This window comes from Grampus griseus, assembly GCF_964374135.1.
Source record: "Grampus griseus genome assembly, chromosome: 18".
Taxonomy (NCBI): domain Eukaryota; kingdom Metazoa; phylum Chordata; class Mammalia; order Artiodactyla; family Delphinidae; genus Grampus; species Grampus griseus.
In genome coordinates this window covers 14,151,245-14,176,977 of record NC_139012.1, presented here as the reverse complement: position 1 = coordinate 14,176,977, position 25,733 = coordinate 14,151,245, and the positions used below count along the sequence as shown (strand labels likewise).

Here is a 25,733-nt window from a genome sequence, read left to right as displayed (position 1 = left end):
ATTGGTTTATAAACTTGTCTGGAGGTCCGTATGCTGGAACTACATGCATTCTGAACTTAAAATTTGAAGTCCAATCAGATGTAAATCTAATATAGGAAGGGTTTTGCTTTTTTCTGGACGAGTGATGAGAGAAACAAAGATTCTGAAAAAATATATTTTACAGAAGAATTGTTGGAGAAGATATGCTAACCTAGGAATATTCTCTAGAACTCCGTAAAATTTTCACACATTCTAAGTAATTAGTTGACATAATTAGAAAAGTGTGAGCTTTTATCTGAATTAGGTGTAATCTTTTAATTGGATTTTGTACTTAAATATCTGCATCTGGTTTATTATGTAATTACATAATTGAAACAATCTGTTTCACTATACTGACGCAAAAGAAGTTACCTGACCACCTGACCCCCTTCCCCATTTCCCCCCAACCAAAACAAATAAGTGTCATGTAATTTAATTAAAATATTTAACAGCTCTTATGGTAAACAATAAGAGATACATATTGCATTGACATTGAATTTTAAATCATCTAAAGTAGATTCTGCCCAGTCTGAGCAAAACAACAATTATGAACTTCAAAGGGAAACTTGCTGTACTTTGGAGTTGAATCAATTGCTTCCTGAATAAAACCAAACTCAAATCCACTTATACAACTTCAGCATAGTCATGATATTTTTGGGATAATCTTTGCATGAGTCCAAAGTCAAAACTACGTAAAAACTATTCACAAAGAATTTTTGTTCTCATTCCAGCACCTTCCACCCTGTTCACCAGCCCCTACCCTTGGCCCACAGAGGTGACAAATTTTTCCCCCGAAGTTTCTGGTTTATCCTTCTGGTATTTCTTTATACAAATATAATACAAACACATATCTTGTTTTCCCTGTTTTCTTATGCAAAATAAGACTCACCAATAGAGTGCACTATCGTACGTATGAATTTTTGAAATCTGCTGTCTCAGTCTAACTCTGATCTGCGTTTCTCTTATTATAGAAAGATGAATCATCTTTCTGTATATTTAAAGACCACTATTATTTCTTTTTGTGTGTAAGCCCTTTGTTTACATGTTTTGCAACAGTGACATGTTTTACAGGAACTGTACTATTTGGTGCGTATGGATGAGATGTTGGAGCAGTGACATATTTCCAGGGTGTTCGTGTAGCCCATCCGTTTTGCCTACATTAACACTGCAAGGGACAGTCCACGATTTTTTGACTTTCCGATCACAATCATCCCTTTCTTCTCCAAGGTTGGAACTCCCAGTTTAGTTACCTCCCACACACTCCACGTGTTAGTGGGTAACAGGGACTACTAGCCCAACACCTTTGCCTGGGATTAGTGACGTGAAAGCCATTATTCCCTTGTCTTTCTCTCAGTGTGTTCCGAAAGAGGCAGTAAACAAGACGGCCATATACAGTGTCAAGAGTAACTTACTGAATAAATTCAAGGTTCCTTGCTCAGTAATCAAAGCTTCTTTCAAAACTGTTTCACTGCTAATTCCAAGCGGATGAGAAGTGGCCAAGGTGACAGCAGTGGGTGGCCCCGGCATCTCTGAGCAGGCTGGAGCACCTGGTGGCCAGCATAGATACAGGAGGTACAGTCTGTGCTGCTGTGCACACAGGGCAGAGGTTCCTACTGCTCCTTTAATTTTTCAGAGTAATCCTGGCTATTATTCCTTGTCTACTTTTTCCACATGAATTTTTAGACTCATCTTGTCAAGTTTCAGAGGGAAAAAAAAACACTCCATGTTCTGATTATATTTACAAATTAACTTAGAATTGACTTCATTGTAATTTTCCAATACAAGATACGTCCTTCTACATGCCCTTAAGTAGACTGTCAAATTTTTCTTTATATAGGCTTTACCTACTTGTTACGTTTATTCCTATATACTTTTTGTGTTGCTATTGTACATGGAGTCTTTTCTTACATTATAACTTTTAACTAGTTGCTTGCAATACATGGAGACTACTGATTTTTTTTTTTTTTTTTTTTTTTTTTTACCAAGGTTCTTTAATGGAGAAATGAGTACCAGGTATAAAAGTTTGAGGGCATATCTCTAGTTCACATTTCACCATCTTGTCCAAAAGTCTATTTTGGAGATTTTTTTTCATTTTTTCTATTGTTAAACTTTATGCCACTCCTCTGATACTACACAGTACATTCTAGATTGTTAGAATTATAGAAAAGTCTGGCAATTTCACTGCTGTGAAAATTGGAACTACAGAAATAACATTATAAAAGAACTTAATACTATTTTGTTTATATAACAGTCTTTCAAAATGTAAGTGTAAAACCTTATTATTACCATAAATTGATGATAACTCCAAGTAAAGTAATAATTTAACAAGATGATAGACATAGTTTAAAATATTGAGAATTATTTTCCTTTAAAGTCACTAATATCAGTCTAGTAGATTATGATATCCTCTCCCTCTTTCTGACATACTCCAACTGCCTTACATATGTAAATATACATAGATATTTATGTATGATGTATTTTTCCCTATGTGTGTGTGTATATATAAAAATGCGGGTTTATGTATATCTACATATAAATATGTGAACACTTAGCAGAGGGCCACAGTTACTGAGGCGGACATTGTGCTAAGTCACTTTATATTCTCATTTAATCCTCCTAATAATCCAGTGAAATAGGTACTATTCTTTTTTTCTTTTTTTTGGATGCATAGAACTGATTAGCTTTTATTCATGTTACAAAGAGTTTTTTCTTTACAAAAATTATCTTTCTGTCTTTTTTTTTTAACATCTTTCTTGGAGTATAATTGCTTTTCAATGGTGTGTTACTTTCTGCTTTATAACAAAGTGAATCAGCTATACATACACATTTATCCCCATCTCTCTTCCCTCTTACGTCTCCCTCCCTCCCACCCTCCCTATCCCACCCCTCTAGGTGGTCACAAAGCACCAAGCTGATCTCCCTGTGCTATGCGGCTGCTTCCCACTAGCTATCTACCTTACGTTTGGTAGTGTATATATATCCATGCCACTCTCTCACTTTTTCCCAGCTTACCCTTCCCCCTCCCTGTGTCCTCAAGTCCATTCTCTACGTCTGTGTCTTTATTCCTGTCCTGCCCCTAGGTTCATCAGAACCTTTTTTTTTTTTTAGATTCCACATATATGTGTTACCATATGTTATTTTTCTCTTTCTGACTTCACTCTGTATGACAGACTCTAGGTCCATCCACTTCACTACAAATAACTCAATTTTGTTTCTTTTTATGGCTGAGTAATATTCCATTGTATATATGTGCCACATCTTCTTTATCCATTCATCTGTTGATGGACACTTAGGTTGCTTCCATGTCCTAGCTATTGTAAATAGAGCTGCAATGAACATTGGGGTACATGACTCTTTCTGAATTATGGTTTTCTCAGGGTATATGCCCAGCAGTAGGACTGCTGGGTCGTATGGTAGTTCTATTTTTAGTTTTTTAAGGAACCTCCATACTGTTCTCCACAGTGGCTGTATCCATTTACATTCCCACCAACAGTGCAAGAGGGTCTCCTTTTCTCCACATCCTCTCCAGCATTTGTTTGTAGATTTTTTGATGATGGCCATTCTGACTGGTGTGAGATGATATTCCCCTGTAGTTTTGATTTGCATTTCTCTAATGACTAGTGATGTTGAACATCCTTTCGTGTGTTTGTTGGCAATCTGTATATCTTCTTTGGAGAAATGTCGATTTAGGTCTTCTGCCCATTTTTGGATTGGGTTGTTTGTCTTTTTGATATTGAGCTGCATGAGCTGCTTGTAAATTTTGGAGCGTAATCCTTTGTCGGTTGCTTCATTTGCAAATATTTTCTCCCATTCTGAGGGCTGTCTTTTCCTCTTGTTTATGGTCTCCTTTGCTGTGCAAAAGCTTTGAAGTTTCATTAGGGGCCTATTGATTTGTATATTTTAATTGTGCCTTCTATTATCTTTTGCTGTGGACTGAATTGTGTTGCCCCACTCCAAATCCATATGTTGAAGCCCTAAACCCCCATGAGACTGTATTTGGAGATGGGGCTTAAGGAGGTAATTAAGGTTAAATGAGGTCGTAAGGGTAGCACATGGGTGTGCACACAGAGGAAAGGCCATGTGAAGACACAGAAAAAAGGCAGCTGTTGACAAGCCAGGAAGAGTCCATATCAAATACAGAATTTGCTGAAACTCTGACCTGGGACTTCCAGCCTCCAGAACTGAGAGAAAATAAATTTTTGTGGTGTAGGCCACCCAGTCTGTGGTACTTTGTTATGGCGGCTCAAGCAGACCAACACACCTTTCTACATCTAATTTTTGTTTTTAGTTGATTCTCTTACATATTCCTCACCTTCCCCCAATTTTTATACTTCCAATATCCTTCTCTTGACTAATGATGTGGGCTAATAACTAATACAATAATAATTACCGTGATGATAATGTGCTTCATTGTCTTGTTCCTGATTTTGGTAAATATACCTGTAGTAATTTTCTATTAGTAAGATGCTGACTTTTAAGCTGAGATAAACACAAATACATATGCACATGCACACTTTTAATCATGTTAAGGAAGTATAATCAATATCCTTATAAAGTGTTTTTTTATATTCAGGAATAGGTCTTGAATTTTATAAAATGCTTTTTCGGCATGTACAAAGATAATCATACAATTTTACCACTTAGATCTAACGATAGTATAGGAATAGATTTCCTAATCTATTGACCATTCTTGCATCCCTCAAGCTCCATTCAATTATGATATATTATCATTTCATTAGTTTTACTATTTTTATCTTTTAACTCATTTTTACCTGTATTAATTTCTTCTGCTTTTGCTTTTCTTTACTGTTCTTAACATTTTAAGTCTGATATTTAATTCATTTACTTTTTTTTCATTTTATTGATGTAAGACTTCAAGGCTTTTCTCTGAACTTTGTTTTATTTGGGTCCCAAAGATTCTAGTATCTTATGTTTTCAAATGTTGTTATCAAGAACTGTTGCAATTTTGATGTGTATTTTTTTAAATGCTTATTTTATTTATTTTCCTTATTTATTTATTTTTTTGGCTGAATCGGGTCTTAGTTGTGGCACATGGGATCTTTGTTGAGGCACGTGGGATCTTTTTCGTTACGGCGCGAGGTCTCCTCGGGTTTCTCTCTAGTTGCAGTGTGCGGGTTTTCTCTCTCTAGTTGTGGCACACAGGCTTCAGAGCGCGTGGGCTCTGTAGTTGTGGAACGCAGGGTCTCTCGTTGAGATGCATGAGCTCAGTGGTTGTGGCACACGGGCTTAGTTGCCCCACTGCATGTGGGATCTTAGTTCCCCGACCAGGGATCGAACCTGGTCCCCTGCATTGGCAGGTGGATTTTTTACCACTGCACCACCAAGGGAGTCCCTTGATGTGTATTTTATTTTCCCTTCTACTTAAGAGTAAATAGTTTTTAACTTCCAAGTGAATAAACCCTTTTTTTCTGATGTTGTTATTGATTTCTAGTTTGCATTGATATTGAGAATTTTTTTTCTATTTTACCCACTTTCTGGATTTTTTGCCATTACTACTTCATAAAAACTTGAAGAAAGGCATATTTTTTCTATTATCAGGATACAAAATTTGTTATATAACCAGAAGACCTATTATCTATACAATCATAATGTCATTTGGTCTTCTATAGCTTTACTTACCATTTCACTAGTCTGAGAGAGGTAAATTATATTTCTTCTTCCATCTCCTGTAGTCTGTTTCAGGAATGTTGCTGCAGTGTTTTGATGTAAAAATATTTTAAACTGCTATTGTAGCCTTGTGAATTATAGCCCTAAGTATTATAAACGGCCATTTTTTGCTCATTAATATTTTCAGAACTGAATTTGGCTTCATGGCATTTTAAGGTCACTACCCTTAACACACAGTATTCGCTTGGTATACCTTGGCATGTCCTTTAATTTTTGACATTTCTAAATTACTTTAAGAGTTTTTATTTTACATACATTGTACATGCCTAATGAAACAAACTGAACATTTTTGCTAATATGCTAGTTAAGCTTATTTACATTTATTGATATCATAGACCTGGTTAGCCTCAAATGTCATTCTTTCATGCTGTATTTACTCTTTCTAGATGTATTTTTTAAATGTCTCTTTCTTTTCTTGTGCATTCAGTTCTTTTCACAGTTTAGAAGATTCAGACTTTTGTTACTCTAGTTACTATTAAACATATATGTTGGGCTTCCCTGGTGGCGCAGTGGTTGAGAGTCCGCCTGCCGATGCAGGGGACACGGGTTCATGCCCCGGTCTGGGAGGATCCCACATGCCGTGGAGTGGCTGGGCCTGTGAGCCATGGCCACTGAGCCTGCGCGTCCGGAGCCTGTGCTCCGTGATGGGAGAGGCCACAACAGTGAGAGGCCCGCGTACCGCCAAAAAAAAAAAGTATGTTCATTTAATACCCTCAGTCATCTCTTTCTTTAACCAACAACTACTAATGATTTCTGTTACAAAAAATAATAAAATTAGCCTTTAACCTCTTTCTGCTGCCTTTCCTCTTGCACAGCCCAATTTTATTCAATAGTTTTATATTCATTACTGGTTAACTATATACTTTCAAATAAGTTCAGGCTTCCACTGCTTGACTTTTCAGCTTTAATTATATCTTTGATTCCTGAGTATTATAGTTAAGGCAATCAACAAGTTCATTTTATTTTCTATCCCCCGCCATATTTATTAGTTGCAATATTTTATCTTTGTCAGAGTAGGTACTGTTTACATACTATACCATCACCCTGTCCCCCACTTTTTACTTTTAGTTCTACACATAAACATATTCAATGCCCAACAGGCAGTTGCTCTGCCCAAGAATCTTCAATCAGTTCTTGGTCGGAGAAATTCCGCAGAAAGTGTTCTTGGGAGCAATATTCCCTGAATTTTTGCATGTTCAGCATTTTTGTAGCCTGTATATACGTATCTTCTTGAAGGACAGTTTTTCTTTCCTTGAATGTCTTGTAGATGGAGCTTCACTGTTTCTTGGTGTTGAATTTGTTTTTGAGAAGTCTGATGCCAATGTGATTTTCTTTCCTTATCATCTTTCTTATCAAATGCATAAGTAATTTCCTTTGTTCCCTATAAAGTTCAATAGCTTATATTTGACCACTCTTGGTCAATTTTCCCAAGTTGCACAGTGCACCCTTTTTATTTGTGGATTTGGAACTTCGTTAATTTCAGAAAATTTTCTGATTGTAGTTTTAGGCATTCATTCTGTCCATTTGTTTCATTCTTCTATTTCACGGACTCTAGTCTAGGTATATTGGATTTCCTTTACCTGGCTTTACTTTATCATCTTCTCCTGAGTCCTTTCTATTTCTTTTTTTAAAAATTATCTCTGCATTTATTATTTCTATCTACTGTGTCTTCTGCTGTGTTTTCTATAAGGTCAGTTCTCCTTTGCGCCACTTTATAACTTTAGTTTTTATTTCAGAAATGGTTTTATCTTTACTTTCTACACCTTTGCAAAGTCCTTCCAGTTCTAGTTTCACATTCCCTTGTTGTTGCTCACCAAATCCATCACTTTAATGTTCACCAACACAATGTAAACTATTGTGTTACAAAGTCTACCCAATCCCAAACAATTCCCCACCTTGAAAGACCCAACTTAAACCACCTAAACAGAGACCCTCTCCAATCCTCTAATTACTCTACCCTAATGTCCTCCTTTTGAGACACTTAACAAGTGTCTATCAAGGTGTTGCTCTCCCTCATTGCAGCAAGTTTATTAAACTCAGCTTTGCCTGAGTAACAAGTTTCCCTGGTGGCTTTTTGTTGGCGAGCTGACAGTCTACACCAGACTCCCCCCCTCAGCTGGTTTTATTTAAACACATCTGTCTAGCCCTTTGTATGCTGTTCTCTTAGAAATAGGAGTCACTGAAGAATTTTTTTTAGAAGACTAGATCAAATTTCTTAATTTCATCAAATATCTTTCCAATCACCTAGCAAGGTGACTGGCAATAGAAAAACTCACAATTCTTATTAAATTGTTCTGAAATGAGCTGTAAACCAGGGCACAAATTCTGGTTCCATCAGTACCAATTCTGTGACCCAGAAGAAATCACTGGATCTCAGTTTATACTTTAGGATATTAACAACTGCTACAATATACAGAACATCTTAAAAACTATACATTGCTAAATATAGAATGTATTATAGGTAACATTTAAATATTAAAAGTTTTCAATTTAACAAATATTTCTGACGGAATGCTCTGTGCCAGGTACTGTGCTCATTCAAACCCCTAGGTTCAGAGTTTCCTGATTTACTCATTTCCACTAACTTTCATTCCCACTCTACTTCAGCAGCTAGCTTTGACTGTCATCCTGTGATTATGTCATCACAGTGGTTCACCTTTGGAGCTATCCCATTTGGTCCTTCCAATTATCTCTTTTATTCCCACAATATCTCTTAAACCTCATAAAATTCTTCAGCCTCTGGAATCAAAATCATCACATAGAGCAAAGCTTTGATGACCAGGAACACCCCCTTTGGACTATTAACGGAGCAAAAAATAAACTGGATTATGTGATGCCACTGATACTTTGGCATTCCTTTCTTTTCCCTCCTTTTTCTTTCCCAACCTCTCTTCATTTCTTACTGCAAGTGGCATTATTCAAACAAACAAATACAAAAATTCTTATAAGAAAACAATGCATTCTGCTTGAAGAATGGTAAAGAGCAATTAGGAAAATTACTGAAAGGAGTAGTGCTCAGTTTTGAAGGATAAGCGAGAATTTGTTAGGTGGTCAATGAGGCAAAGAACATCCCAGGTAAGGATGATGTGCTGCGGCTTCTATCACTCAGTCTCCCATGAACTGTGCATCTACTTCATTATCATCATTGTAGTTGTCTGTCATCATCAAAACAGCTGATATTTACTGAGAGCTTACTGTCTCAGTGTAAGAGGCACTGTTGATGGGCTAACCTGGCACTATCTCTAAGCCATTTCGCCTCTGCTCCCCTCAGTCACTAGAAAAGTAAACACTAACTTTTCTAGTCTCCCTTGTGGCTAGGAATATCCACATTACAAAATTTTGGCCAATGAGACAGAAGTCAAAGATGGCTGAAGTGTTCCAGAAAGGCTTCAGTCAGGATGAATGTGGTTTGATCTTCCTGCCTCTTTCTGATTTGAATCCAGACAAGTAGTCTGGAGCTGTTCTGCAACCATAAAAGAAAAAACCATGTCTGTGGAAACCTACTTTGAGACTTCTGTTTTTTTTAAGATTTAAAATTTTATTTATTTTTGGCTGCGTTGGGTCTTCGTTGCTGTGCACAGGCTTTCTCTAGTTGTGGTGAGCCAGCTTCTCATTGCGGTGGCTTCTCTTGTTGCGGCGCATGGGCTCTAGGGTGTGCGGGCTTCACTAGTTGGGGTGCATGGACTTAGCTGCTCCACGGCATGTGGGATCTTCCTGGACCAGGCCTTGAAGCCGTGTCCCCTGCACAGGCAGGCGGATTTTTTTTTTTTTAAACATCTTTATTGGAGTATAATTGCTTTTCAATGGTGTGTTACTTTCTGCTGTATAACAAAGTGAATCAGCTATACATATAAATTTATCCCCATTTCTCCTCCCTCTTGCGTCTCCCTCCCACCCTCCCTAACCCACCCCTCTAGGTGGACACAAAGCACCGAGCTGATCTCCCTGTGCTATGCGGCTGCTTCCCACTAGCTATCTATTTTACATTTGGTAGTGTATATATGTCCATGCCACTCTCTCACTTCATCCCAGCTTACCCTTGCCCCTCCCTGTGTCCTCAAGTCCATTCTCTATGTCTGCATCTTTATTCCTGTCCGGCAGGTGGATACTTAACCACTGCGCCACCAGGGAAGGGACTTCTCTTTATGTGAGAAAAATGAACTCCTACTGTTTAAGGCCCTGTGTGCCTGGGATTAATATTACTTAAAGCCAAACCAGTCCTATGTAATAAAGCCAGGAAGTGTTCTCAAGCACTTCCTAAGTCTTAACACAGTTAGAATCATTTGGGGTCTTAAGGTAATTTAGGAGACCATTTAGCAGAATCTTATCAAACTAGTGATCAACTGTGTACTGTATGTTATAGGACTCTGGTAATGTTTCAGTGGTCTAAACTTGGCTTGGTCCTCACAAGACTTTTAAGCAAAACTAATGAGAAACAGAAGAATTATCTCATAGCCTTTATTCTCTATTTTGTGAAGAAAACCATACAGCATGGGCAGAAAATTTGGAGTATATAAGGTTAATGAGAAAGTAAGTAGGATCTATGTCAGGAAAGATTGGCTAGGATCACAAACTGTATGCTATATAAAGTAGACAATATAAAAATGGAAAATCCTGAACTGTTTTAATAATCAGAAAGTACAAGTTAACATTTCCTTTTTTGTATGAAAATTGAAGATCCAAAGTCTAAAATGTAGTGTTATTAGTGTAGTAAATTTTTTAAAAAAGGAATTCAAACAAACCTTTTGATTTTCCTGTATTTCCTCCCTCATACGTTGATTTACAGCAATTCTGGTCAGAGATCTGGGAACATAAATACAGATACAATTCATTCTTCCTTAAATGTTTGGACGAATCTATGATTCAATGCAATATGATACTTTGTACGAGAAACTAAAAACTCTAAATCATCATGACTGAGAAGCGTACATTTCCACATAGCCTATTTGACAGGTGGTACTACGGCTTTCATTTGACAAGGGTATTTGACTCAGGTGGAATAGAGACTGTCAAAAGTTCACGTGCACAAACTGTACACATTACGTGCTGTCGCATTTTTCAAGAATACTTGACCGAAAATGCTGTTTTGTGTTGTTTTGCCCATAGGGAGAAATTCTATATGAAATTACCAATGTCATTATATGTAGCGCTGCAAATAGGCAATGTTTGGAATATGTGTATAAAGAATTTTGGTTAACCTGAAATCTTTACCGCAGTATGTAAGTTCTAAAATACTGATAATGTTGACTTCATATATTCACTCTATAAGGAAGCTTAGAACTCCCTTATAATTTAAAAACAGAGCAAACTGTCTTTTAAATAAGTCTATTAGTTATATTTATTTGACCTAGTAACTACTAAGAATGCTTAATTAGCTATTTATCTGTCAATTTTATACATAGAAGAAAATGATTTAAAAATTAAAAGATTGTTAATGCAAAGTCTGGCATTAAGTAAAACTCAAGCGAAGGGTGTATCTTAAAACGACCCACGATAAGTGTGTATTACCTCTTAAAATCTGGCAGCATTTGAGATTAATTGCAACTGAAAATCTGATAATGCAAATTTTTCATTCATTTATCAAGTATTTCATTTCAATGAACATTTACTGGCTGTCTACAGAGTGACTTTATTTTTTTTTTGATGAAAAATAAAAACCATTTATTAAGTCTGAACATACATGGAGGCGAGATTTTTAGCCTTGGGTATCAATTATGGTTGCACCATAGATGGAGTCTGGAGGAAACCAATTCAACTCGCTTCATCCCAAGATTCAGGAAGCATCCACAAGGTCATGCAGTAATGACTTATCAGAGTAACTGCAGAGATATGCTTAAGCCTACAGTTCAGCCATTAAGCAGTGTTAGCAGAGTTGGTAAATTTTTTTTTAACGACCAACCACAAATTAAGAGCAGAGTTTAGCCACAAAATCCCTGAATAATTATAATGACTTACCGTCAAAACAGCTAATCGACTATCTTCCTAAAACTAAAATTATTTCACTTATTTGATCGAGTAATTTCAAAAGCTATTGTTAGTTAACAGCAGTGTGGCTAAACATCTATGTTTATACACACATACATATTTCATATACATATACTGACTTCTCAAATTCTTGATTTTGCTTAAACTAAAACTGAGAGTCATGCCAATATATTCACTTTTAATCTGTAAATAAGGTGACAAACCTCTCTATTTTCAGGGTATCATGAAAAGGTTCTTGGTATCCTGTGGCCAAACATGTACTACTTATTTATCTTACAAAGGTACTGACTGTCTAGATTCAGGATTCAGTCATTTGTGCTGTGGATAAATGTACCAAAGTGTCTGAAACAAATAGAGGCGTAGTGATTATCCACTGCTAAAGAAGGGATGCTGAGGGCACAAGGATGCTCTCCAATTCCTCTCGGTGAAACGCTATTGCTGCACCTGTCACATGTTGTATATCTTCAATATAAGCTAACTTAGCTTATGTTTTACTGGTTGCTTATAATTTTATACTATTATTCCTACAAATGCATCAAAGTCTTGTTATTTTGTAAATCCTTATAAAACATGGTAACCAGAATTGTATCTACTGGTTACTTCTAGATATGGAAATGTATTATCTATTGAACTGGAAGATGCGTTTAATGTAATATTAATATTTCTGAAAGCAGTTCAATTAGATATCTTATTGGCAAAGAAGTATTCCACAAAATATTCTATACAATTAAGACATTACTAATTGTTTGGAATCTGAAAGGACAAGAACATGATTTGGCCATACATTGGGCATAGGTCTACTTAGAGCAATACTTTTCATCATCCTCTGTAGGGTAAAGAGAAAAATGTCCCCTTATTATATACTGCTTAAATCAGTTTTTTCTTGGATTACCATATCTCACTGTTTACGTTTAAATAATTTTTTAAATACATTATTTTTTCCTTTCCATTTGCCTCTAATTCAAGAGTTCTATTTTGTAGTATGTATACATATGCATGCACAAGCCAATATTTTGCTCTAGTTAAAAAAAAACCCAATATACATAATGAAAAGAGACCCTGATCTCATAAACACTATATATAACAGAATTAACTGATATCATTATGTTAAATGAAATCGGCTATTTTCATAAAATTTATTTAACGGAAAGAGTTCTGACTATAATCAAATCAATAAACTTTAATATACCTGGCTTTTATGGGGAAGTTCTGCGAAATGTCCTTCATTAATTTTATGGCATCATAAACTGGAGTGGACATTATTTGAGAAGCTGCTTGAAAACTAAGATCTGGAAGGAAAAGAATATCATTAAGGAATCTAGCATAATGTTAGACCTTAACAGACATTTCCATGTAATTTAAATAACCTTTCTTGCCATATATTCATTATAGACACATTAACAAACATTCAAATTTAGCATTATTCAAAAGTTTTAAATGAAATGGAAAGCTATCACTTACATCCAGTAAGGTAAGTTTTACACTTTTATAAATGAATAATTGTCATTTAATACCTATTTTTTGTTTTCCACAAATTACAGTGGAAAGAGATGTGAAAAAAGAGATATGAAAAGAAATGCTGACGCAAAGCTATCTTTTCTTAGGTTAAGTGAAACTGGCAACAAAAAGCTTTGACAAAAAAAAATAAGAGGAAGGAACAAAGAGCTCGGAAGAGCCAATTCTGAAAAGAACTTTAAGACCTAATGTGTCCATTAACTCAGTAAATATGAAACATTCACTTTCTTTTTCAACATTTTTTTTACCTTTATACAACAATAAAAATAAAATCCTAAACTTGGTATGATTTTACCTGAAATGATAGTTCTCTGGAAAGAAAAGTGCGTGTGCCTTACTGTAATCAGTCTCGAGTATGATAGAAGCAGTAATCTGCGTCTCATTACTTTGTCAAGAGTCAGAAATGATTTTAAAACTGAATTCTTTCACTACCTAATAGTGAAGCATTTTGTTTCTCTTTAACATCTCACCAGAATTGGAATCCTAGCTTGTCAAATACTAGTAAAACGACCAGTTTATCATAGCGAGACTAGTTTTGTTTCTACCTTTTCAGTGTACAGTGGCGAATCCAGTTGGAGTCAAAGCCTAGAAAAGATGTTCCCAGGGCAGCCTCCCATGGACTGGTAAAGTCTAGTAGACCAAGGTTCAAACTCCAGCTCTACATCACTTACTAGCTGAATAACTCTAAATAGAATTTCCTTAACCTACCTAAGAATGTTTCCACTCCCCAGCACTAGTGGAGCTATCAGTGCTCACTAAAGTCTCCTAATTGCAAACAAAATGGACTCTTTTCAGTCCTTATCTTGCCAGGATCCTTCTGCCATAGGATCACTTCCTGACAAGAAAAAGTAAAACTTTCTATTCAATAAGTGGTGCTGGAAAAACTGGATGTCCACATGCGAAAGAATAAAACTGGACCCCTATTTTACACTCTATACAAAAATCAACTCAAAATACTTTAAAGACTTGAACTTATGACCTGAAACCATAAAACTCCTAGAAGGAAACACAGGGGGGTAAGTTCCTTAGCACTGGTCTTGGCAGCGAATTTTTGGATTTGACATCGAACACAAAGACAACAAAAGGAAAAATAAACAAGTGGGACTATATCATACTAAAAAGTTTCTGCACAGCAAGGAAATCATCAGCAAAATGAAAAGGCAACCTGTGTAATGGGGGAAAATATTTGCACATCATTATATCTGATAAGGGGTTACTATTCAAAATATACAAGTAACTTGTGTAAACTGCTACAGCCACTATTGAAAACATTACAGAGATTCCTCAAGAAATTAAACAGAACTACCATATGATCCAGCAATCCCACTTCTGGGTATATATCCAAAGGAAATGAAATCAATATCTTGAGAGATACCTGCACTCTCATGTTCATTGAAGCGTTAGTCACAACAGCCAAGGTATGTAAACCACCTAAATCCCTGGACAAATGAACGGATAAAGAAACTGTGGTGTATATAAACACAATGGAATATTATTCAGCCTTAAAAAAGAAGGAAATCCTGCCATTTGCAACAATGTGGATGGACTGTGCGGGCATTATGCTAAGTAAAATAAGCCAGACAAGAAAAAAAAACAAAAAAACACCGCACAGCATCACTTATACATGGAATCTAAAAAACGTCAAACTCATAGAAACAGAGAGTAGAATAGTAGCTGCCAGAGGCTGAGGGTGGGAGGAAAAGGGTACAAACTTTCAGCTCTAAGACTGAATAAAATCGGAGGATTTAATGTGTAACATGGTGACTATAGTTGATAACATTGTATTATATAATTGAAATGTATTAAAAGAGTAGAACTTAAATGTTCTAACCTCAAAAAAAGTACCCGATACATAAGTAGGTGCTCAATATTGATGAATGAATGGGTGAATGAACAGTAAACTTACAAATAAGATCCTTTATGTGTCTTCTTATTCTATTGCTATTAAAGGCAATTTTAAGTAACATAATTTTTAACTGGTGTGTATATATTTATGCTTTTTTAGATGAGAAAACTTAGTCATTACTTATATGATTGATATAACAACTTATAAAAGAGGATTTCTTGTTTTGTTTTGTTTATGTATCTTTTTAAATTGAAGTAGAGTTGATTTACAATGTTGTGCCCATCTCTGCTGTACAGCAAAGTGACTCAGGTATCCACATAGGTACCTCCTTTTTTTGGTATTCTTTTCCATTACGGTTTATCACAAGATAGTGAATATAGTTCCCTGTGCTATACAGTAGGACCTTGTTGCTTATCCATTCTAAATGTAATAGTTTGCACCCACCAACCCCACACTCCCATTCCATCTCTCTTCCCCCACCCTTGGCAACCACAAGTCTGATCTCTGTCTGTGAGTCTGCTTCTACTTTGCAGATAAGTTCATTTGTGCCATACTTTAGATTCCACATACAAGGGATATCATTTGGTATTTGTCTTTCTCTTTCTGACTTACTTAGTATGATAATCTCCAGTTGCATCCATGTTGCTGCAAATGGCATAATTTCATTCGTTTTTATGGCTGAGTAGTATCCCATTGTATACCTGTACTGCATCTTCTTTATCCATTCCTCTGTCAATGGACATTTAGGTTGTTTCCACGTTTTGGCTATTGTGAATAGTGCTGCTATGAACACAGGGGTGCATACGTCTTTTCGAATTACAGTCTTGTCCAGGTATATGCCCAGGAGTGGGATTGCTGGATCATAGGGCAATTCTATTTTTAGGTTTCTGGAACCTCCATACTGTTTTCCATAGTGTCTGCACCAACTTACACTCCCACTAACCGTGTAGGAGGGTTCCCCTTTTCTCCACACCCTCTCCAGCATTTGTTACTTTTAGACTTTTTAATGATGGCCATTCTGACCAGTGTGAGGTGGCACCTCACTGTAGTTTTGATTTGCATTTCAAAAGATTATTTCTTTTGAGGATAGCATATGATGAAAGACCTTGCCTGAGAGCATTTGGCTGCATGATGTTATACTTAAAAACAGTACAACATAGAGGGAAAGAAAAAATTTAGGCTCTAAAATGAGAGAGACCTGCTGATTTTAGGTATCGCTGATTTGTGCCTTATGAGACTGGTGACCTCGGACTAATTATTTTGTGTGTATGTTTCTCAGTTTCCTCATCTGTAAAAGCAGGATATCTATCAATACCCCATGAGTTTTTTTTTAAAAAATTAATTACAATGATGCATATAAAGAGCCTAATACTGTGCCAGACAAATAGTATTAGCTAATATTTTTATCACCGCCAATCACCATCATCATCACGACCATGGACAACTATATTTTACTCAGGTCTGATAGCATAACTGGTCTTTTAAAACTTTTTACAACATGAATGGAATTTTGCTTCACATATGCTGTTCAAAAGCCCCTGAAAATTCACTCATGAAATCAGAGAAACTGTAAATGACAAGGAAATGAATATAATAGTAGCATAGTCTATTAACATCTTTTGCTTTTTTCTAAACTATTCCCTACCTAGATGACTCATAAATTATTTAAGTCCTTCACTTTGCCTCTGAAATCCAGATTCCCATATTTAACTGTTTTCCTGGTTTCACCACTTGGATACTTCAAAAGCAGCACGCTCAATAACACATTTGTGATATTCCCACCCATCTTTGCCCAAATTTAGTCCTCTTTAGTCTTCTCTTTCCAGAAAATCCACCACTGTCCATCCAGCTGGGTAAACCATGAATCCAGCAGTTGTTCCTGATGTCTTCTCTCCCTCACACTCCATTTGCAGCCCCTTGAAAGGGTCTTTGATATTCTGTCTAAATAACCCCCCCTCAAATTTATTCTAGCCCTTCCTCAGATCTCAATTCAATCACCACTTCTTGAGGAGCCCTCTCATTTCTGTTACCCCTTCCCTGCCCCCATCCCACCAGTCAGATCTTCCTGGTATATGCCCTTCTTCGTCTTACGTCCCTTTACTTTGCAGCAATTACAATGCTAATTTTTACATTGGTTTTTAAAGTTGTTTATGTTTGTCCAAGATCCTTTGAATAAACGCGGTGTCTGCTTTGACTCTTATTTTATCTTCAGAATACAGCACTTTTTCAAAGTGTCAGTTGGAACCCATTAGTTAGTAGTGAAATCACATTAGTGGATAATGTGAAGGTTTTTTTTCTCAAATGAAATAGGGTAGAGTAAAAGAAAGTCTTGGGCTTCCCTAGTGATGCAGTGGTTAAGAATCCACCTGCCAATTCGGGAGACAAGGGTTCGAGCCCTGGTCCGAGAAGATCCCACGTGCCGCGGAGCAACTAAGCCCGTGCACCCTAGAAGCCCGTGCTCTGCCAAGAGAAGCCACCGCAATGAGAAGCCCGCGCACCGCAGCCAAGAGTAGTCCCTGCTCACTGCAACTAGAGAAAGCCCGCGTGCAGCCACGAAGACCGAGCACAGCCAAAAATAAATACATACATTTTTTAAAGTCTTACAGAATTAATAAAATGTGGTAAACATACACATCTATGCTGAAGCTTTCTTTTTAGTTTTAAGCATATCTGTGTATTCACACATTATACACTTGTGTATGGGTCTTGGTGTAAAATATACTTCCTACTCCAGGTCTCAGCCAAAAATTATAAAACCATGGCTGTAGGGACATGACTGACTCATAGTAGAAATTCAAGAAACACTTGTTAAATCAATCAACAAAGGAAAAGGTCCTGATCACTTACCCTCTCCTGAATCTACTTCCTTGGCTTCTGTAATGTGCTCTTCCGTCTCTCATCATTCCACCGTGTCTACTTTCCCCACGCGGACGAGCACGCGGACACTCCCTTGGGCACTGATTTGGGCACCCTACGCCTTCGGTTAGCGCCCCCCACCTTTAAAAAACCTCTATGCTAATATTTTCAATTTTTAAATCTTCTCCTTTTAGTATAAGGACTTTATATTCACCCCACCACTGGACCTGGTCTCATCTGGATATGTCACCATCACGTTAAGTCTATCTTTTTTTAACGCCAGTCTCATTATTTCTGGGCCCCGTATTCAACCCCCAAACCCACTTACATGTTTTATGTTCTCTCTACTCAGGCTCCAAGCTGGAAATTTTAAATTCATCTTTGACTCTTTTCATCTCCTAAATATTTGCTAAACCTGGCCTTCCTCTCTATGCCTTTTACCACAGTCATAGTTCTATCTCTCGCTATACTAATTCAATGATGTCTTAACTAGATTTCCTGTTTCTAGTCCATTCAAATATACCTTCCACAGACATCAGTGAGGTTAATTACAAGTAAGCTAACTTTGCATGTTCTCTGTTTACCAGCCTTCAGAAGCACCCTATCACTTACAATTTTCTAAATTACGGGTCTCTGAAATTGACTGTGCTGACAGCTAAAAAGCTCTAAAAATATACTAAACCCCACTGAATTGTACTCTTTAAATGGGTGAACTGCATATCAAGTATATTTCAGTAAGTTATTATATTAAAAAAAAGTTGATGAGAGATGTGATAAAATTATAGATTCCACAGAAAAGTGACATATTCCCATGACCCACTAAACATTACAAATAATAAGACAGAAAATTACAAACTGAAAAGGAATTTTGGTTCATTCTCCAAATTTGGTTCAGTCTCAAAATATCTGCTTATAGGATGTCGGTGTGGGAGCTATTCTAAGTTCGCAATGAAACATGCAATGGTCTGTTAAGATCAAAATTTTAAAGAGAAGAAAACTAAGATTTAGTTCTGATTTCTCCTGACTTACTAATCAGGATTTCTAATCAATGCTAAAGATTCTCTGAAATGTGATTTAATACCTGAGATGAATCTATAACTCGTGTACACTTTAAAAATGATTAGATGATATCAAATAACTGTACTTTATATAATTTTAAATCTCACAAACATAAAAATATGGTTTGCTTGATGAATAACCTTTTAATTAAATTTGTATTTCCACAAAAATAATGTATATTAGTCACATCATTAGTAATTATTAGTGCCTATGAAATAATTTATATCATGTTATATAAAAGCCTATTTAACAAAACAGAGATAAGTTACCAATATGCTATGTTAATGTGGACTGAAATACTATACCTTGTAGTTCCCAGACTTTCAAAGGCATCATTTCGTTATTACTCTCAATCAGGTATTTTTGGAATGTTGTCAGATTATCTCTAAGATCTGAATATCTTTCTCTGTATTAGAATATTAAGTAATGTTAATTATCATCATCTACTACAAATTACTACTATACAAGCAGTATATTTTTGAAATTAACTTTTCAAAATATTTAGACACAAACTAACTGTTCATCAAGATAATAATAAATAGTGAGGCAGCTATATCCACAGAACTTAAAAAAAAATGAGGGAGATATACATGTCTACTTTTTTCAATATATAAAACAAAACAAAAGAAAACAAAATCTGGAAGGATGTACTCTCATTTGTCAACATTACCTGTAAGGGATCCAAGTGTGAGGGCAGAATTATTAGTTTTTATGTTATACACTTTTTATTTAACATTTTATAAATTACAAGTCTTGCTTTTATAATTAGAAATGAAAACTATTTTATAAGGAAAGACATTAATGCTTCCTATACAATTTTAGAGTTTACTCTATTTCTGAAAAGTTCCATCTTTGAAACTTATAAAAAACTTAAATAAGATAATTCTGCCTAATTAAACATATCTAGTATTTTTTAGAGAGTGCCAAATAATGCAGCATATTTTACTATACATATAATAAAAACTATAATCTTTATTCTTCCATCTCTCATGAAATCAAAACACAGTACCATTTCATATTATTAGAATTGTTATAAAAAAAACTTTATGTAGCTATCAGCACAATTTATAAACAAATACATATTTTCAACAGTAAAGAGAAATAAATATTTTAAAATGTGAGATGAAAAATAAATACACAGAAATAGATTAATCTTATAGTTAACAATAATAAATGTACTACAATTTCATATCTTGCAATTTTATTACAATGTGGGACCACATTTTGAAAATGAATCAAGTCTGCTCTTACAGTGAGAAAGCAAAAGAACTTCTTTGAAAAGAAGTTCACTATGAATTAAATTAACCACTCCTTTCTCAATATTTTAAGTTACAGAGTAACACTAAGTTTATAAGAGCTGTTATATTGTTTTTCATGTTTAATCATAAGCTTAACAATAATTTTCACGGCTAAAATTATTTAGGTAATTCAGGCAAAAACACATTATTCATACAATACCTCAAAGCAGAAGGTTCTTGCCTAAATCAATTAACTGTGTAAAAACTAATTCTGAGTATTTCCTCTCTAAAAAAACTAATATCCCAGGGTTCCAAAGGCTTTCTGAAAGACATGCAATTTATTCCCATAAATAGTTACGTTTAAAAAAAAACAGGGCTTCCCTGGTGGCGCAGTGGTTGAGAGTCCGCCTGCTGATGCAGGGGACACGGGTTCGTGCCCCGGTCCGGGAAGATCCCACATGCCGCGGAGCAGCTGGGCCCGTGAGCCATGGCCGCTGAGCCTGCGTGTCCAGAGCCTGTGCTCCACAACGGGAGAGGCCACAACAGTGAGAGGCCCGCGTACCTGCCCCCCCGCAAAAAAAAAAAAACAGAACTATGGATTCTAAGATGCAAGACACAGCTGGAAATGGAATAAAAATGTTACCTACTAAATAAAAATCGTACTTAAATCCATTTTACAAGATGCATTAACTTTTTAAGGCCACTAGTATACAACTTGTCCAGTAAACCGTAGAACTATAACTCAGTCATCTGTATGAAGGAGCATAGTGTCCAAAAATGTTCCCCTCACTCTGTACAGTTATCTACTCCCCAGGAGAACGGACCTAAGTGTCCTTTATAAATATTTGTAATACTAAATAAGAACTAAAGATATTAATAAAAATGGTTCTTTATTTTTAATTAATGTTGTCTTTATAATAGAATGATAAACTTTCCCTTCTTGTAAATAAGAGAAACGACACATAAAAAGACAACAATCCCCACCCATGAACATTCAGCGAGCACTCACCGTCCTATTCCTTGTCCTCAATCAGTGATGCAGGAAAAAAGAAGGGGGACAGAACTTCAGTTTTTTGAAAGGTTACTTATATGTGTATATGAAATTAAGACCAGAAGTTAAAAGGTATTTAATATGGCAATACCTGGCACAGAAATTTAGGGAAATAGATATTTTCTCTTCGAGACATGAAATTTTTTTCATGCTAAAAATCCAATATTAACTATGATTTTTGTAACCCATTAGATCTGTAAAAGAGTCCATAAATTTTTGTTTTAGTTTTTAGCCAGAGATAACTCTGATCACTTTCCATTCCAATATCTCTAACCATACTCATTATCCTGTGGAATTAGCGATTATTTTTCAATTTTGTGCTTTTCTGCATTAACCATGTGTTACTTCTGTAATAAAAACAATAGTATGTATATTTTTAAAATGTGAAACATATGCCAACCCAGAATATGGAATCAAGTCCTTTAAAAACAAACTTAAGAGTATAGTAATACTTTCAATTCAGACTTACTTTAATTTCCCAAAGAGAAACCCTTGAACTTCATTTGTTTCGGTAATATCTTCTACAGTAGTATTAGTCACAGCTATATTTTGGAAACAAAAGCAAAATGAAAATATTTCAGACTGGAAAATATGTAATAAAAAATTAGAAGAACTCAAAATAAAATCAAATTCCATTTGTTTTACCTTGTTTTTCTTTCATGGATCAGCTTAATGAGACATGAGTGTGCTCTCTCTGTTTAAACAAGCTTGATGATGAAATATTTAAAAACCATCATAAATGCTCTATAGATCATTTCATAGTCAAGTTCTATTTTATACCAGAATGATAAACCAAGGAGTGTGCAACGAACCCCGGGCTTAGCTCTTAAGCCAGCAAGGAATCCAAACCCTAACAGATACAGGAGTTCTCACATTCTTTCTGACACCTTTAGACATAATCAAGAAATCTTTAGAAAGACACCAAAACTCATGGCCTCAAAGAATAAGGATATATGTTATGTTCATTTCTCTTCCCCTCTCCTTTACTTACCAATAATTATAGCATACGGTGTGGCAAGTGGCATGTGTGAGGGTACCCCGGGATTCTAAGAATCTGTGACGGTAAGCAGTGTGGGCTACACTCCATCAGAGCTCAGCAAGTACACTTCTCCCTTCTTACTTGTCTGAGAGTCTGGACCTCTAGGACTGCAACTAAAAACACCGGGTGCTTTGATCCAGTCTTCCTTTCCCTCCCTTTCATTCATTCATCAGGCAAATATTTATCGACTGCCTTCTATGACGCCCGATGCCTGCCAGACAGACACCGGGAAGAGAGACGCAAAAGACGCAAACCTCAGTTGGTGGAAGAGGAGACAAATAGACAATTTTAACAGACTGTTTAAAACTTTTCCAAAAGAAAGCACAAAATATGTGGAATACAGAAAAGGGAAAACCTTCCTCTGACAGAGCAGGAAGATGGGCAGCCATCTCAGAGGTGCTGACTGATACACATGATCCTTAAAAGATGAATAGGCCTTAGATGAACAAGAGAGGTGGGAGAAAGGAGGAAGGCTTCAGGCAGCAGGAATAGCATATGCTAAGGGATGAGAGGGCTCTACAGAGGTCCCGAGGGCTGGGCATGGAGCCACACATGGAGGCGTCCAGGGAACAGAAAATTATTCTGTATAGTAGTTTAGTGTTACAGGACCACAGTGTACAAATGAGAGGGCTGAGGGACAGTGATTAGGCAGAAAGAGGCCAGAATGTGAAAAGCTTTCTCTGTTATGCTATATAGTACTTGAATTTATGAGGAGGTTACAGGGAACCAGTCCGGGATTTTAACTGGTGGAATCATAAAGTCAGATTTTCATCATAAGAAGTGCAGTCAGAAAGCACTGTGGAGAACAGATGGATTATTCCATTTGGGGGATGAGGGGACTAGGGGTACTGAAGAGGTCAGTTAGAAGCCTGACGCCCATATACAGAGGGAAAAAAAGAAGTGAACTAAAGGAGCGGAAACTAGAATGGAGAGAAAATATATTCCGAATGTACGACAAAATTTAATGTGCAATTCGTAATATAGAAATACATGTGATCACATGACTTTAAAAAAAAATTCTATAAGCCCAAGGATGGCTAGAAAATGCCTTATGTTACTACCATGACTGTTAAACAAGATACTACATTACAAAGCATTGTAGAGCTGTATACAAGCTATATGGAAATATATAAAATCTGGGCATTATTGTTTCTACTATACTTTTTCAGTAACTCTTTAACCAGCAGGATTTTCAATCACAATAATACAGATGTTGATTTGTAGCACATTCAATAGGAGGGCTAGAGCTAAGCTGTGATCAGGGTAGGGCTGCCAGGACCAGATCTTGAATACAGAAACAAAATTGTAGCAGAAGCAACATCTGAGACTATATAAAAGAATGAATTAGAAACTCTTAACCAAGAATCAGGTACAAATACATTTCCAATGAGCCAGGTAACAAAAGATTCCCATAAGAATCTGAAAAGTTCTTTAGTGTTTTTAGGTCTCCAGAATCCTTCATCTAGAGCATGCGTTCAGTACACAGAACATAGACACTGGACTGGTAGATCACAGATCTACTCAATCTACTTCATCTAACCATCAACTCACAGCCCTCTCCATCCCACTTCAAAACAAAAACAAAAGCAGAAACACAAGACCATCATCCTCACTTCATTACATATAAACACTTCAGACCAAGACTTGGAAGGCAGTGCTACCAATGAGTTTTAGGTTTACTGAGATACTGATCCCCTTAGAGCCCCCCCACCCTTGCTCCCAGGGGGTGACTGGGCACATCATGGGCCAGTCTGAGCTCCTGGGTCAGTCCCCTCTAGCTGTAAGCAGCCTCATCTATTGCTTCTACATACCCTACATATATTATCGATTTTTATATGTTGCGGAAAATGGTTGGGAAGCCATTGAGTAAAAGCAAATATGCTACTTCCACTTTCTGAAGTTTTTGAGAGCACAATAATATGAAATGTATTTCTTTTAGTTTAAATTCCAACTAAGGAGGAACATGTCTACCCTGTCTCCAGCCTCAAATTAATGTGTGTAAGATTACAGTCATTTTCTTTTTTCAACTGAAGTGTGTAAGCCTCCAAATTTTCATTCTACTCGAATACAGAGAATAAACTTACTTTTGACTTGGGTATCATCCAATGCTTTGTATTCTGTACTCTTAATCGCTAGCTCCACACCATAGCCAGATAAGTACATTTTCTGTGAGGCTGGTTTCTGTTCAAACACATTTATTTAAAAAAAAAAAAAAGAGAGAGAGAGAGAGAAAATATTTAGTCAAACATCTGCTTTTGAATTCAGAATGACTGTGTATTAGGACATTAGGGTAAATTACTAATATTGAAGTAATCACTGTGAAATATTGTTATTTGGGGGATATTTATACTCTTTCTAGACAGTCTATCAAGGAACTAGAATTTGGTTGATTACCACTTCTTTACTTTCTAAAATCTTTGTCATGACTCTGATGTTTTAATTACTTTTTTACAATGAAAAAAAAATCTGATCTTTTTCTGTTATACCATGGTAACTTTGCCATCTTTCCCATGAATTAATTAACAGAGGATCCCATACAATCGAGTTTCAACAAAACTGTACTCTTTTGGGGGAACTACACAAGATTTGCTAAACCAGTAAATGCTATTCATTTGCTAGTTGTCTGCATGTAGGACATCCAGAGTGTCCCCAAAAGCAAATACCAGAAAGTAGAGGCAAAGGAAACAAAAATGCTCAGTGCCTTGAACAACCTATTCAAGTCTTTCTTCATGTTTCTCAATGATTAAAATATACCAAATGCCACAAATTAATACCTATTCTTGCAGTGAGAGGTAACAATTTGCCTAAACCTGAGTTGTCTGAAGTATTTATGATCAGCATTTGGTACCTTTTCTTTCACCTTTCCAAAAGTGCAAATATAAAACGTACTTCTAGAGACTACTCTGAGAAGGAAGAGAAGTCATCACATTTTTTCAAAAAAGTAAGCAACCTGGATGAATATATGTAATATTTTAGAAGATGTCTAAGGTTCTTTCTAGCTTCTAGACTGAAATTCTTATCAGTTGTGCTACAATCATTACCATTTGGCATATTCTGTCATGGGTTAGAAAACGCATCTAATCTAGCACTCAGCAAACTCCTGTGAAGATGTTATGTGTCTTTGCTTAACTAACGTTTGCGTGAGGGCAGTTTTGCAATTCTAAACATGACAGAGGAAGAGGCAGAGGACAAACAGAAAGAAAACCTTAACAGTGTACTACGGTTTTTAGTCTCTTCTTTCCTCCCTAAACTTCTCCCTCAGCCTTCAAGATAAGTATATGACCATAGTGACTATTCCTGGACTGTTCTATTTCTAAATAAGATGATGTAAGAATTAGTTTCAGATATGCAGACAAGTGTTTAACATTGCTGCCCACACTAAAATTTAATTTGCTAATTTCTCAGGCACATGCTATAATGAAAGATAGCATGAGGACA

The 25,733-nt window shown here is 36.1% G+C and overlaps 1 protein-coding gene across 1 annotated transcript in view; it reads right to left on the bottom strand.

Annotated features, from left to right (window-relative positions):
- Positions 1 to 25,733, bottom strand: part of UGGT2 (UDP-glucose glycoprotein glucosyltransferase 2) — a gene marked incomplete at its 5' end in the record, with an annotated part of 164,055 nt that overhangs the window by 111,748 nt on the left and 26,574 nt on the right. The window contains 5 exons of the mRNA XM_082675541.1: positions 10,449 to 10,509; positions 12,881 to 12,980; positions 19,273 to 19,373; positions 21,726 to 21,798; positions 24,380 to 24,476. Of these exons, the coding sequence (XP_082531667.1) occupies positions 10,449 to 10,509; positions 12,881 to 12,980; positions 19,273 to 19,373; positions 21,726 to 21,798; positions 24,380 to 24,476 (432 nt within the window). The remainder of the gene's footprint in view (positions 1 to 10,448; positions 10,510 to 12,880; positions 12,981 to 19,272; positions 19,374 to 21,725; positions 21,799 to 24,379; positions 24,477 to 25,733) is intronic.